At 38.1% G+C, this 17,101-nt stretch overlaps 1 protein-coding gene across 1 annotated transcript; it reads left to right on the forward strand.

Moving 5' to 3' along the window:
• Positions 1-1,613: 1,613 nt before the first annotated feature.
• On the forward strand, positions 1,614-4,260 carry LOC135212605 (uncharacterized protein K02A2.6-like). The gene is made up of 2 exons (XM_064246213.1): positions 1,614-3,396; positions 3,548-4,260. The coding sequence occupies exons 1-2, from the start codon at positions 1,614-1,616 to the stop codon at positions 4,258-4,260; spliced, it is 2,496 nt and encodes an 831-aa protein (XP_064102283.1).
• Positions 4,261-17,101: the final 12,841 nt, after the last annotated feature.

The following is a 17,101-nucleotide window of genomic DNA, read 5'->3' on the forward strand; positions in this document are numbered from 1 at the left end:
TTTGAGTAGTGTGCTGATGGAAATTTATTTAGGATAATAGGCTCCTAGCGAGAGAGAACTGTCTATTTAGATGCAGTATCTTGGTGAAATTGTAGTTGGTGTAATTTGAGTTATTGTATTCAGTTTGATGCCTGGAATGAATGGAAGAATACGTAGGTGTCATTTAAAAGATGTACCAGTTGCATGTGTTGATCTTTAAACATTTTCCCCCCAATTCACGTTTCAAAACTTTCAAGACCTTGACGAGCATCAGCTTCCAAAACAAATGTGGCCCAGCTAGAAAATGAGGTTAATGGACTACTCTTCTGAAGTGGTCACAACATCGCCTTCTGAAAGTCGGAGGTAATGTTATTTAGCCAATACTGAAAAGAGCAAAGAACCTTACAATCTGGGAGTGTATGATTTGGTTGTCTGATCAGACAGGCTAACACATCCATTTGCCCCTTTCACACTGTTTTGGATTTCGCTCTTATTTTGTGTTTTTATTCGGTTGCTTCTCAATTTGCATATTTGTTCCATTTCCTCTCCTATTTGCAGTTATTTCAAAACATTTTTCTGTGGTTGGGATTAAGTAGATTGATATGTTCTACTCTGTGTTTTGTCCATCTTACATATTCGTTATAAAAATTTCGTTTTTTTTCTCTCTCATTATTGTACGTACATCGCCATCGCTGATTCTTTGCCATCCATCGGCCTATTACATCAGTTAATATTTAGAGATAATACTTATTTAAAGGTAGATATTTATGTCCTCCCAACTTTTTTTTCCTTGATATACTTTTTAAAAGAACAAAGTTTATGGTGGGACTATTCGTTCCAAGATCCTGTTATTCCCAAAGTTACCATTGTTATTTTTTATTAATAGCTCAAGAAACAAAAAGTATACTGTTAGGTATTTATGTTTATAACTACCTATTACCAGAGGTTATATTTGTGTTTACAGATACTTACTACTCATTAAGCATAACTACCCTGTTAACTATCTTGTCTTCTTTTAAACTGTATATCATTATAAGTTAGTCTTAAAAATAAAGTCATTCAAGAAGGATCTATCTGAGTTTCGTGTCCATCCAAATATACTTCAATGGCGACGAGGAACTGACTCACGAAAGGGAAAATTAAGGATGGCGCATTTGGGGAACATAGCAGCATATGACAAATCCGAGGACTTTGAAGATTAGGTCGAAAGATTTGATCAGTTCTGCTTAGCAAATGACATAACAGAGGAAGATAAGAAACGGGCAGTTTTCTTGAGCGCCGTCGGCGCTCCTACATATGGACTTCTGAAAACATTGCTTGCCCCTAATAAGCCCTCATCAAGGACTTATCGAGAACTTACTGAGCTTTTGAAAATCACCTCCACCCAAAACCCATCCTGATAGCTGAACGTTTCAAGTTTTACAATAGGAAACAACGTCCAGGAGAATCCATCACTGATTATGCAACGGAGCAGCGGAAATTGGCGGAAACATGTCAGTTTGGTGCTTTTCAAGAGGAAGTTTTAAGAGACTTGTTTGTTATTGGATTGGCCAACCGCTCGGCACAGAGGAAACTATTAAGTGAACAGGAGCTTGACTTCAAGAAAGCATTTTCCGATTGCGCTAAGTCAGGAAATGGCTGATGAAAACGTCACGAAGATTCAGGGTCAAACTCAGGAGGTAAAAAAAGTTGTTGGGCCAAAAGCTTCTCTCCTTGAGTGTTACCGTTGCGGGAAGACAAACCATAAGGCTGATGTTTGTTTCCATAAGGATACTGAGTGTAATGGGTGTCATAAAAAAGGACACCTTCGTAGAATGTGCCGAATGGAAAATCACACCACAGCCAATCGAAATTGGAAATATGGAAGACAAGGAAGGAAACGATCGACGGTCAACATGGCAGAGGAGAAGACCAGCGGCTCGGAAGAAGAAACTACAGAGTGCAAACTACAGGATGAATTGATGCATACATTGAAATACTGTGTTAAGAAAATGAAAGCAAGACATAATAAGGTTCCAGAGATAATAGTGAAAGTTAAATTAAATGGGATACCAATTGATATGGAATTGGACACGGGAGCTTCTGTGTCACTGATAAGTGAAGAGTTCTACGCTAAACATCTGAAAAATACAGTACTTCAATCCAGCGATATTGTGCTGAAAACCATGACAGGAGAAAAAATAGAAGTCGTCGGGATATGCTACGTAACTATGGAAGTTCATGGACACAGAGTGGAGGAAGTGCCATTGTATGTGGTACAGGGGAATGGACCTGCCTTATTCGGTAGAGACTGGCTGCATTTTGCGAAATTTGACTGGAAAAAGTTAGCTGTAAATCATCTGCATTCTGGTATTCTGAAAACCTCAAAGTTAGAAGAACTGTTAAGGAAATATGGTGATGTCTTTGATGGTGAACTGGGTACAGCCAAGAATATAAAGGCTCATATTCGTGTAAGAAAGGATGCAAAACCAATCTTTTATAAAGCGAGGACAGTTCCTTATGCAATCAGGGATGCTGTGAATGCAGAACTTAAAAGACTAGAATTGGAAGGAATTATTGAGAAAGTTGACTATAGTGAGTGGGCGGCACCTATAGTGCCCGTTTCAAAAGACAATGGTTCCATTAGGATCTGTGGTGACTTCAAGGTCACCATAAATCGTTATGTGGAAAACCCTGAACATCCAATGCCAAATCCAGATGAACTATACCAGCGACTGAACGGTGGAAAAACTTTCTCAAAGTTAGATTTATCGCAAGCTTATCAGCAAGTGGAATTGGATGAGGAATCTAGGAAATATGTCACGATTAACACACCACTTGGTTTGTACAGATATACACGTTTACCATATGGTGTCTCAGCAGCACCACAACTTTTTCAGTCTTTAATGGATAAAGTTCTGCAAGGAGTGCCTTGTGGATGCAACATAGATGATATTAGTCTTACTGGGAGAACCGAAGCTGAACATTTACACAATCTTGAAAAGGTACTTGAGCGGTTGCACATCAATGGGTTGAAATGTAATTTGTCGAAATGTGAATTTATGAAGCCCTCCTTGAAATATTTGAGTTTCATTGTAGATGAAGAGGGCATTCATATGACGGAGGATGCCATTGCAGCAGTCACGGAGGCACCAAGGCCAGAATCAAGGTCTGAAATGCAATCCTTCCTGGGGCTGGTAAACCATTACCGTCGCTATGTGCCAAATCTCTCATCAGTCGCAGCGCCTCTCACGGAATTACTGCATAAAGACAGAAAATGGCATTGGTCAGTAGAGTGTGAAAGAGCTTTTTCCGAGATTAAAAAAATGCTGACCACTGAAACAGGAGTATTAGTGCACTATGATTTGAGTAAACCTGTGACGTTGGCAGTAGATGCATCACCCAAAGGACTTGGAGCAGTGCTTTCCCATATCACCAGTAACGGAGAAAGACCAATTGCTTATGCATCAAGAATGTTAACACACTGAACGTAACTATTCCCAAATTGAGCGTGAGGGTTTGGCAATCATCTTTGGACTACGGAAGTTTCATCAATATTTATATGGTCGTAAATTCACCCTTATTACAGATAACAAACCACTGTCATACATTCTGGGACCCAGGAAGGGCATTCCAGTCCTTGCAGCTGCAAGAATACAACGCTGGGCTATACAGTTAGCAGCTTATGATTATGACATTGAATTACGTCGTTCAAGTGACAATGGAAATGCTGATGCACTCTCACGGTTGCCTTTACCAGATTGTGACTCCGATGCATCAGATAAGCATGTAAACTGGACACAAGAAGCAACTGCATTTAACATGCACCAGGTGAACTCTCTTCCTGTTACTGCGAAATCTGTTGCAAGGGAAACTTTGCATGATGCTGTACTGGCTAGAGCTTTATATTATACAAGAAATGGATGGCCAGACTCTGAGGACATAGCACAGGAACTGAAACCCTTCCATAGCCGTCAGCGTGAGTTTTCAATTGAAGAGGGATGTCTTCTATGGGGTGCCAGGGTGGTAATACCGTCGAGGTATAGGATTCAAATCTTAGAAGAGCTACATGGTGGTCATCCGGGGATTGTTAGGATGAAAGGATTAGCTCGCTTGCATGTGTGGTGGCCGAATATCGATCAAGATATTGAAAACACTGTGCAAGGGTGCTCTGCTTGTCAGGCTACTCAGCCAATGCCGACTCGTGCTGAGGGTAATCCGTGGAAATGGCCTTCTGGTCCGTGGAAAAGAGTACATGTTGATTTCGCAGGACCATTCCTGGACAAATGTACCTCATTATGATTGATGCATATTCAAAATGGCCAGAAGTACACCCAATGAAATCAGTTACAACTATGAATACCATCGAGATCATGCGGCGGGTATTTGCTCAGCATGGGGTTTGTGTAGAGCTCGTGTCTGATAATGGAAGACAGTTTGTGGCTGAGGAATTTAAAGAGTTCATGACCCAAAATGGTGTAAAGCATATACTGATACCCGCTTATCACCCAAGCAGTAATGGGCAGGCCGAAAATACAGTAAGAACATTCAAACAAGGAATGAAAAGGGCGATGAGAACATTGCAATCGTGTAATACATCTTTAAATACCAAGTTGTGTCAATTTCTACTGACTTACCGAACTACACCTCACTGTACAACAAAGCGCACGCCTGCAGAGCTCATGGGTCGGCAGTTACGCACTCGCCTTGATTTACTACACCCAGATGCATCTCAGCGAATTGAAAGAAAAGCCTCAGAGAACGAGAAACCAATGAGGGAACTCGATATAGGGGACGTGTACTGGTTCGGGATTATCGTCAAAATACCAAGAAGGGCATATGGACTCGAGGAGTTGTGGTTCTTAAATTGGGTCCATGCACATACAATGTACAGGTGGACGGTAACTTAATATGGAAGAGGCATATTGATCAAATGAGACTGATCTCCAATGATTCTCAAGATAACAAAAATGAACTTTTAGCACGTGATTTTTCAGAGTTGGTCAGCTATCCAGACCCGCCATTACCAAGAGAGTTCATAAATACTCGTGAAGAGTTTGGCGATGCAGTTGCAGGTGCAGAGAAGAATGAAATCCCAAATGTAGAAGAAAAGGAGGCGGCAGCTGCAGAAAAAATATTGGGAAATGAAAATGGTAATACTTCTGATGACTCACCTGATAGTTCGATATCTGAATTACCAAAACTTCGAAGGTCTACCAGACAAAGTAGACCACCTGACTATTTTAGAATGTAAAATGATTAATAGTATTATGTATGTTTTGTATTATTTATTCAAAGCTATGCCACCATTTAATTATTGATTGCTTTATCCTTTTATTTGCTTTAATCTTTCATTCTTTTTCCCGAGGGGAAAAGGTGTTAGGTATTTATGTTTATAACTACCTATTACCAGAGGTTATATTTGTGTTTACAGATACTTACTACTCATTAAGCATAACTACCCTGTTAACTATCTTGTCTTCTTTTAAACTGTATATCATTATAAGTTAGTCTTAAAAATAAAGTCATTCAAGAAGGATCTATCTGAGTTTCGTGTCCATCCAAATATACTTCATATACTATATCATATGACGTCAAATTTGTAAACATTTGATGCTGTGATGATTATATTTCAGTTTAACAGTTGCATTATGTAACGTATATTCCGAGTAGTAGTGTCAGTTCCACAAAACAGGAATTGTTATTATTATTGTTTTTTTTATTACAGTCATTCCATCGAATGGGTGGTTTTTATAGTGTGGAGTTCCGGGTTGCATCCTGCCTCCTTAGGAGTCCATCACTTTTCACACTATGTGTGCTGTTTCTAGGAGCACACTTTTCTGCATGAGTCCTAGCTTTTCCAGGTTCCTTCTCAAGGATCTTGGGATCGTGCCTAGTCTTCCTATGATTATGGGTACAATTTCCATTGGCATATCCCATATCCTTCTTATTTCTATTTTCAGGATTTGATACTTACCAATTGTTCCTCTCTCTTTCTCTTCTACTCTGGTGTCCCATGGTATTATTATTATTATTATTATTATTATTATTATTATTATTATTATTATTTTATTATTATTATTATTATTATTATTATTATTATTATTATTATTATTATTATTTTGTTCTAAAGGGTCCACAGATATACATAGTGTTAAGAGTCCGTGTATAATTTTTAAGACTTTACAAAAATCTTTCGAACCTTCCCTGGGTTCATCTTCAGTCCAAATATATACTCTCGCGATAGAGAGTTTTTCCCTATTATTATTATTATTATTATTATTATTATTATTATTATTATTGTTGTTGTTGTTGTTGTTGTTGTTGTTGTTGTTGTTGTTGTTGTTGTTGTTAGTGTTGTTGTTGTTATTGTCGAAGAATGCATCGATGTATTTTTCTACATGCAGATATGGAATAATGGCGAAGCAGAAAAGAAGAATATTTCCCCTGAAGAGATTCGTGTGCAAAGTGAAATCGTTTAGTTGAAACCAATTACTAAGATGTCCCTCGCAGTTGCTCAATCTGTCAGAAGAACGGCTAATTCGCGGTCTGATCTTGATGGCTGCCTCGTTTACAATAAGATAATACAATTTAAAAGTTTCCCTTCCTTTTGGCAAATTCATTAAATGACTTCGCTGTAAGAAGCACCAAGAAACGTTTTTGTTTTCCATTTGGTTCTGCCTGGGTTTGCGATGGAAATATTCAATGAGATTGTTTGTTCCCAGTGATGTTCATTGATGATTTTTTTTACACACACACACACACTCTCTCTCTCTCTCTCTCTCTCTCTCTCTCTCTCTCTCTCTCTCTCTCTCTCTCTCTCTCTCTGTTTTTTGTAGCTAATTTGATTGTATGACTTACACTGTATTACGTTGTGGAACTGATTATATTTCCCTGCAAAAATTTTGCTTTGTGAAAGCATGGATATTCTGTAACATGTCTCACAGAACTTCAGTTATTGTATAGTTATGTATCTCATGTCAGTTCGCGCATGAAAGGTACGATATGGTTATTCAAATCTTGATGTGTCTTCTTTTGCTTATAGTTCATATTCACGAAAAATGGCAAGACAAAACATTTTACTGCAAGTTTTGCCGTCGATTTATTGTTTTAAAGATGCGACGTACACTTTTTTTTTTTTCGAAACATATGTTTTACATAAATATTTTAGCATGTCAGATATGAGCATTGATTATTATCCCTATAAATTATGTAATACACCTTCACGAAGTGTTTAGTACGTGTCTATACTCTGTTTTTTTCCATCTGTCCATCCGCCTGTGGTGTTTTTGCATGGCAACACTGCGTCCCGGGCTTTAAATAGTTACGCTATGTGTAAGTTTAGGTAAATAAAAGGATATCTGGGTATACATTTGCAATTGAAAAGTCTTTTAATAATTTATTGTATGCGAATTACACCGTTGATATTCGAAATATGATATTATTTAAAGTCCGGGACGTAGTGTTACCTGTCTATGAAGGATCCCAAAACTTTCTTCTCTTGTATTGGATGGCGTTAGACCAACAACACACAAAAGGAAATCCAGCAAGCAGAGAAAGCTCTCCTAGACAGCCAAAGGACAAGGAGGCCGAGTTAACCGCAGTGAAAATTCATTATAAGATCGGTCCTTATAATGAATAGAAAATTAAAAGCGTGGAATAATGTTTATGTACAGAGCATTCTAGGTATTTGCGAACTTGCCCCTTGTATGGAGACAGAATGACGACTTCAGAGAACTCGGTGAATTAGCAAATGTTCGATATTCTAGAATGCAATCTCGGAAGTTATGAATTCCAGCCTTAAAAATATAATTACATGCATTCTAGTTATTATTATTTTTTCTTTTTTTCTGGTCTATCACAGTCCTCCAATTCGACTGGGTCGTATTCATAATGTGGGGTTCCGGGTTGCATCCTGCCTCCTAAGGAGTCCATCACTTTTCTTACTATGTGCGCCGTTTCTAGGATCACACTAATCTGCATGAGTCCTGGAGCTACTTCAGCCCCTAGTTTTTCCAGATTCCTTTTCAGGGATCTTGGGATCGTGCCTAGTGTTCCTATGATTACGGGTACAATTTCTGGCATATCCCATAAACTTCTTATTTATATTTTCAGGTCTTGTTATTTATCCATTTTTTTCCTTTCTTTCTCTTCAACTCTGGTGTCCCATGGTATTGCGACATTAATGAGTGATACTTTCTTGATTTTGTCAATCAACGTCACGTCTGGTCCCTATCTGTTCTGATACCATAGTCCCAGAGGATCTTTGCCTGATCGTTTTCTATCACTCCTTCAGGTTGGTGCTCGTACCCCTTATTACTGCAAGGTAATTGGTGTTTCTTGCACTAGCTCCAGTGGAGGGTTTTTGCCACTGAATCATGCCTCTTTTTCTACTGGTTCTGTGCAAGTGCCGGACGTTCGCTTGCTATGTGGTTTATGGTTTCTTTTTTCGTATTGCACTTCTTACACATGGGAGAGATGTTATTTCCATCTATCGTTCTTTGAACATACCTAATTCTTAGGGCCTGATCTTGTGCCGCTGTTATCATTCCTTCAGTTTCCTTCTTGAGCTCTCCCCTCTGTAGCCATTGCCATGTGTCATCGCTGGCTAGTTCTTTAGTGTCTCTTGTATTGTCCGTCCATTGGTTTGTTGTGCCATTCCTCTGTTCTGTTTGTCATACTCCTGTCTCTGTATATTATTATTATTATTATTATTATTATTATTATTATTATTATTATTATATTATTATTATTATTATTATTCATAAAAATCTCGTAATATTATGAGTCACTAAGATGGTGAAGAAATCCACAATGGTGTCAAAGCAAATAGGTAAAAACAAAGTATTTCTGTACCATTATCATTATTATTATTATGAGAATATTTCCTAATGCAGATAAAATAGATAAATTTACAAGCCACCTTTAAAAATCTAGTATATTAAGAGAGAGAGAGAGAGAGAGAGAGAGAGAGAGAGAGAGAGAGAGAGAGAGAGAGAGAGAGAGAGAGAGAGAGAGACTGTCCAAAATCTGCAACTGTATTGGTAATAGCATGGCTAATTCTATTCTTTATGCTCGAAATCATTGCTTATTGTCCTTGCAACAATGCTACTTTTGGAAGGATTCGCCAAAACATGCAGATGATCGGATAACGTCAGCAAAAGGTATGAATTAATACTCTCTAGGCCAACATATACATTTTTGTTCATGTATTCACGTACGCTCTTTCTGTATAAACGTATAAAGTAAGTATCCAAGTATTTTTTTTAATATATGTATATACCTATATGCGTTCACACATTCATTCAGATATACATGAGAGAGAGAGAAGCAGAGAAGCCGTGTATTCATAGTTCATACATAGACATTCACACTCCCACCTTTACGTATACAGCAAGTGGCCAGGTGGTTTTTGTCTTCTGATGTACATGTATATATGTGTGTGAGAGTATTAGAGAACCCATGTGTTCTAGGCATATGAAACGACGCTGTTCCCTGTGTTGTGTTTTACAGCCAAATGTTCATCCCGCCTGTCACCCGGTAGGACAAACTGTTGAAACATACGCGCTATCCTCTGAATTATGCTTTTACTGAATCTGATACCTGCATGTCAGAGGAGGAAGATCGAAATATTTCAGGACAGTATATTCATGTGGGAAACTGAACTCTGGTGACCTTTGGAGTTGGTAAGCATTTGTAATGTAGACTTGGTTACATGAGATTCGTTTGGTTTATATGGTTGTTGTCGTAATTATTATTATTATTATTATTATTATTATTATTATTATTATTATTATTATTATTATTATTATTATTATTATTATTATTATTATTATTATTATTATTATTATTATTATTATTGCACTTAGAAAGCAGACCCTCTCTCAAGCATTCTTTATTAAAAGTAATGGCTATTTCAGCAGCGTTACGCTCGTAGAGATTCTTCTCTATTTTTCGAATAACGGCTTTTTCAGTACTACTTACACAGATTAGCGAAGTCAAGATCAATGTATATATTTATAGATATACACTTGACCCTGCATTTGAAAATGACCTCCATAGGCGCTCTACTAGCTTGTTTAAGTAGTACTGAAAAAGCCGCTATTCGAAAAATATAGAAGAATCTCTATACGCGTAACGCCGCTGAAATAGCCATTACTTTTAATAAAGTATTATTATTATTATTATTATTATTATTATTATTATTATTATTATTATTATTATTATTATTATTATTATTATTGGTTGGTTTATCAAGACCAGTGAGTCAAATTCTTGACTGTCCTTGGTTGCGACTTAGGGTTTTGTGACATACGTACGTATAAAGTTAAAGAAGTTGGACATCTAAACAGGACAAAAGAGGCCAAAAAGAGCAGATCAAAAATAAAAGTAAGCAAGCAGGGTAGGTGGAGGGGGTAGAAACGTTGCATAGAACCTTTCGTCACGTCCACAGCCACAGTGGTCCGTGCATGGCCCCTTGTAGGCGGTACCCCGTAAGGGGTTAGTGCCTGTAGGCATTACCTAAAGTTCTTTGCATTGCAGCGTCCCCTCATCCCTAGTTGCAACCCCTTTCATTCATTTTACTGTGCCTCTGTTTATATGCGCTTTCTTCCGTTTTACTTTCCAACCTCTCCTAACAATTAATTCATAGCGCAGCTGGAGGTTCCAAACCTTTCAACTCTTAATTTCCGTTTCAGCGTTTGAATGTTCTAGATTCCATTCTATTCCTGTGGGTAGTGCAACTTATCTTGTAATTATTGCTTCGTATGAGGAAAACCAACTATTGTACTCTTAGAATATGTTCATTATATCGAGTATACCCTACCCCTCCATCTACCTGAAAAAGAAAAAAGGAACAAAGGTTAGAATATCAAACTTTTATTGACCGTTAGTGATATAGGCACAATGAGATACCCGTTACGTCGAGAAGTGTAAGGATTGATTTTATTTCCCGCGATTGCATATTCCCCTGCTCATGAACTTCTTAGGTTAACCAAGCCACAGAGAAACCATTCATGCATCTTATCCATACATACACAACTACTGTTGGGGAGGCCCACCTCCCTATCCCAAGATACATAACTGCTCCATATTACTACTTTTCTCCCCGAGAATCGTAGCAAAGATAAAATGTCCATATTTGTCACGTCCCTAAGAGAGGAACCTGTGTCTTAGATTCCCAAGACTGGGGCATTCGACCAGTAAATGTCACAATCAAGGGCACAATACAGTCTTTTCACGGAATGGATGGTTTTCGTCTGACATCAAGAACAAATGAGTGTGTCTTGTATGTCCAATCCTTATCCTGCACAACATCGTTTCTTGTCTCCTTGACGTATAGGGATATGACCAAGGACACGCTGATGACGCAGTACTGCGCATATTTTCATTTGCTGTAATATTTCCTCAAAGGGACTACTAAAGCTTTTTAATTTTCTGACCAACTATAGGGGATATACAACCTATTGTGGTAGTAGGCAACCCCATGGTTCTAGAGAGCGTCAAATGTTGTTGATGGACTTAATAATAGCTATACTCTGTTTTTTCCATCTGTCCATCCGCCTGTGGTGTTTGCGCATGGTAACACTGCGTCCCAGGCTTTAAATAGCTACGCTTTGTGTAAGTTTTAGGTAAATAAAAGGATATCTGCTTGTACATTTGCAACTGAAAAGTTTTAATAGTTTACTGTATGCGAATTACACCGTTAATATTCGAAATAGGATATTATTTAAAGCACGGGACGCAGTGTTACCATGCGCAAACACCACAGGTGGATGGACAGATGGAAAATCAGAGTATACACGAGAGAGGCTTTCGATCAGTGACGAAGTCAGGTGATCTCTTTTTCTGGAGAAGTGCAGAGAGGGCCAGGTGAGGTGACGTCAGCCCATAACCGTTAGTGGTGTAACAGTTTCTTCAGATCCAGCCTATGCGGTAATTCAGAAAAAAAAATTCGAATGCATTTGCTTCTTTGCCCTAAAAATGAGAAATAGACGTGTTTGGGAGGTTAATATTTTGAGGCGAGTTTTATCATTCTCTTCACCAAATCTTCATGATTTTATGCCATAAACTGATTCCAGTTATGCTGAGCTTGAAAATCAGAGTGACTAATACTGTCATATTTTTAGAAGACCTGCCATATAATTGGTCCAAAACCTATTGTCTTTGTACGCAACGCGTTTACTGTATCCGTATCTCACCAGTAATTCCGTTTTTTTAAAAGTTACTAATGTCCTAGCGTGTGAAATCAGCAATACCTTTTTTTATGCATAAAAGTCAAGGTGGACTATTGTCGTTGATTAAACAAGCAAGCTGAAGAGCCGAATTGCCTACACACTATATTCCTCCTGTAAACTTACCGATCCTAAGGCCTAGAGCGATTTATGTCCATTTGATCTGATTCACTGTTCCCTTCGGTTCACAGAACCGCATCAGAATCGGCAGACACCACTGCTTTCGTGTCCTTTGCCAGAGAACCGCTCTGCCAAGAGCCTCATATTTTTTGGGGGGAGGGGGCCACCCCCAGCTCAAAGAACCCTTTAAATGTAGTCCTATTATTAGACGATGCATTTCGTTATGTCTTTGTACAAAGAGTCTGGCAAATAAAATGGTTACGCGAACAGAAAACAAAAACAGAAAAATATAACGGACATACGAGCACTTGGAAACTAGACGCTGCTGTGATAGAAAGTTATCGATAACTGCAAAGTAAGGATACTTTGATTGTGGGGAAAGACAAAATAAGTGAAAGACAGACAAAGAGGAAAATGCTGATAAACTGTAATATGCAGAAGTATTGCACTACTAACTATTGATGACGAATCTAGGTCATGAGTAATATAAATGAAGTGGCAAGAAAAACCGCAGGAAACAGAAGGAAAAGCAATGATATTAGAAAAGCGAAAGAGAAAGAGGGAGGAATATGGTCGATGTGTGGCAGGTGACCTCTGTTGGAGGGATTTAATGCAAAGGGAGTTTGAGAAAGAAGGAATTTCTGGTATTAGAAGAAGAAGAAAGGGGCGGGGCCCGCTGGCGAGTTTTGGTGGGGAAGGTGGAATCTCCCCTGTCCCCTCCTCCGTCCCCCACAACCTCCTCCTCCTCCTCCTCCTCCTCCTCCTCCTCCTCCTCCTCCTCCTCCTCCTCCTCCCTTTCAAGAAGGTCTGGAAAGATTGGATGGAGTGAAGCGTCGGTAAGGGAGAACAATCATAGTTCTTCATCTCTCTTTATATACAAAGGGCGAAAGAAAGAACTCTCTCCCTAGCCAAGCAATTATACGAAAGGACGAAAAGGCTTCCAGAGCATTCTATTCTGATTTAGCCCTTTTCGGAGTCACTTTTATCCTGCAGTGGAATCTCCCGCAGCCCATAAACCCTATTCGAAAATTCCTTCATGGGAGGAATCACTAATATTCCGCGTTACCTCATAAGAAGAGGGGTCCTATCTGGCCGGTCAAATATAGTAGAGGGGCAGTTGGCTGGGGAGAGAGGAGCAGCGAAATGCGAGGGAGGACGTGGAGGAGGAGGAGGAGGAGGAAGAGAAGAATTACAAAGCTAGAACGCGCGAGAGAGACGGGAAGACGAGACGAGGCTGGTCGTTGCGTCTAGAACGACTGTCGTTTAGGGGGAAACGAGTCGTCGTGGCAACCTTAAGTCAAGAAAAGCGAACAGATAGAAAGTAAAGAACTGAAAAGATGGATGGAGTGTTGGTGATCGTATGCCCTGGACATGCTTTTCCTTTTCTTCCTCCACCTCCTCCTACTCCTCTTACTTCTCGACCTCCATCCTCCTCCTCCTCCTCCTCCTCTTTCTCCTCTCCCCCCCTCCTCCTCCTCCTCCTCCTCCTGCTTCTGTTGGTCTGGTCGGAAACCCAGGCTGTCTTGGACCGTGCGAATACGTGGTAAAAAGTTAATGGAAACTTATTCGACTGAGAAATTCCCATTACCTTCCGGGAAGAGTCCAATTAGGATTTTTCCCAACAATGCCAGGAGAAGCGCGCGTCAAGAAACGATGCTCTTACGTTTTCCCTAAAATGTCGGCGTTTTTTCCTAAAAGATCGCCATGTTTCCAGCCAGTCAAGCCGTAGACAGAAAGAAGTTCATAAAAGTTATAATGTGAAAATAAGTGTATTCGGAAAGTGATAACAACACCCTCGCCACGAAAGATGCACGAAGGGCCCAACTGACGAGGGACCCGCCGTGGCCATTCTCGACGCTGTTCCACCCGACCGTAAGGTCCGTTTTCACACCGAGGGCGTCGGCGCTTTTTCGCCCCGAGTGTAAAGGGTAGCCGAAATTGATAGTATAAATATGTTGGGATGCACACTTCCCTAGCACAATAAATCAATTTTAGCGGGCCACACAGTTATATGCGTTTGCCTATCAGATATGCTGGCCATGATAACAGGCCAATTTCAGCTGTGATTTGAACGGGGTGAGACTCAGATGCGCCCTTTTGAATTCATAAACAAGCCATTGCTGACTCTGTGATACCCTTCTATTCACTCAACGGAGACACCTTTTTACTCTCTCTCTCTCTCTCTCTCTCTCTCTCTCTCTCTCTCTCTCTCTCTCTCTCTCGCGTATAGCATACAATTTAAATGCCAGATCAATTTATTCAGTGTCAAAATATCTTCAGATATTTTATGTTATTTGCAGTTTCATCGAAGATTTTTTTTAAATAAAGTGTTTTAAAAGCATCAAGCCCTTTCTTTATGGAGTTTTGAGAAAATAAAATGTTTTAGTTCAATGTTTGCGATTGGCATGGTTGTAACCTTTCTTGTCTCCAAATACACACTTGTGGCTGCATATATATATATATATATATATATATATATATATATATATATATATATATATATATATTATTATATATATATATAACACGCATACACACATACACACATACACACAATACACACACACATACATACATATATATATATATATATATATATATATATATATATATATATTATATATATATATATATATATTATATATATATATATATATATAGAGAGAGAGAGAGAGAGAGAGAGAGAGAGAGAGCTTTTTGTAAATGTTCTTATACAGATCCGCGTACCTGTGATAATTCAGTGCATGGCTTAAAAGCATAATTGCAAACAGTTCGACCTCGTTTGTGAATGAAGGAGAAACCTACGAATGATATTGCATTGCTAGCGCCGCTTGCGATTAAAAACATATGAGGACCTCAGAAAAATAAAGTGACTGTTATTTAATCATCACATCACAATAATTGCTCCATGAAGTTACGTGTATGTTACGTCGCTTGATCAAAGTCGGTACCAAATCAATGAACTGGAACTGTTTCTACAAGAGATAGAAAGAGGTTTTGTGTGTGTGTGTGTGTGTGCGTGTTTTATTGAAATGGAATAAGATTCAGAATAACTATTATGATAAACGCTGATTATGTACCGCTTTTTTAGTCGACTGTGAATAGTCGTTGATAGTTTGTTAATGGGAAGAAGCCAGTAATTCGTCACGAAAAAAATCCTTTTACGGTGGAAAAATCATTTATTTAAAGTATATGCTGTAAGGTTCAGCAAAGAACAGTAATTACAGAAAAGGAGCAAAATAATCGACTTAAAGCTCAGAATTTCAGAGAAAAATGGTGATAGTAATATGAAGTTGCGTGATCATACACAATATGTTCAGTAACTTGTGAAAAGAAGAGTAAATCGATGGTGAATGTGAGCAAAAGTGACAGAATGGGAGAAAATGGGAGCCGCAATGGTGAGAGCAGTTGATATTTTATATATATATATATATATATATATATATATATATATATATATATATATATTATATATATATATATATATATATATAGCAAAGGAGGCAGGTAGTTGCTATAAAATTCATCCGACTTCGATATATATATATATATATTATATATATATATATATACATACATACTATATGTACATATAAAGACGACTGGAAAGATTGCAAGGTATGAGTCTATTAAAGTAATAACAGAGAAATTGAGTCTCTTATGAGAATAGAAGTGGGTACCGTGTAAAAGTATTGAAGCGGAGCGAAGGCTATGGAAAACAACACAGTATGAGATATAAATGTATATATATTATATATATATATATATATTATAATTATATAAATATATATATATATATATATATATGTATATATATATATATATAAATATATGAATTTTATTACATCACCGTGATTCATATACATGCATCAAGCTACAACTGTCCTTTAATATCCAATTCGCTCTACCTCGGAATTATTATATTTTCCATATATGTTAACAGAAGGGGAATTTTTTAGTTGGTAATAATTTCGTCCGCTCGTGGGTTCAAACCAGCCCCCAGCGGACAGAGTCGATAACTCCACTGAAGTTCTGATTTCTCCTCTGTCCGCTTTGCGCTGGTTCGAACCCAGGAGGGGACGAAATTATTATCAACTAAAAAATTCCCATTCGGTTAACTTATATGAAAAATATATTAATTCTGAGGTAGAGTGAATTGAATATTAAAGGACATTTGTACCTAAATGCAATGGTATATATATATACATACACACACACACACATATATATATATATATATATATATATATATATATATATATATACATATATTGGAAGGAAAAAATATAAGTGAAAAATATTTCAAGTACTAGCTGACAAATTGTCTCTATGTGCAGGAACAGAATGTGTGGGACGGATATATATGAAAGAGTGATTTATAATTGCAGTAAGAGTTGAAGCGATAGAAATAAATGAAAAATTAGTAGAAGGGTCAAAGAACATTCGGCGAGAAGGGTATTTAGTAGGGATTACGAAGGTTTGGTATTGTTTAGGGAATGTCAGAATGGTGAGAGAGGGAGCCTAAATCGGCTGTTAGTCGAGAAAGAAGGAAAAGAAACTAGGAAAGGTGTGCAGTTAGCGAGATATGGAAATTCTTTTATTAAGGAAACATCCCGGTGAGCATCTATAGGTCTAAATGTCGATGTATATTGATGAGCCCAAAGTGTTATTGATGAGGGTTCCTGGATGTCTGAAAATGCTGTAGTAATTTGTTTGAATATTTACAAAGCTTTCTGCTTTGACTTTGCTATAAGATGTACGAAGCAAGATTTTTTTTTTCTTGCGCGTGG

This window comes from Macrobrachium nipponense, chromosome 11, assembly GCF_015104395.2.
Source record: "Macrobrachium nipponense isolate FS-2020 chromosome 11, ASM1510439v2, whole genome shotgun sequence".
Lineage (NCBI taxonomy): Eukaryota > Metazoa > Arthropoda > Malacostraca > Decapoda > Palaemonidae > Macrobrachium > Macrobrachium nipponense.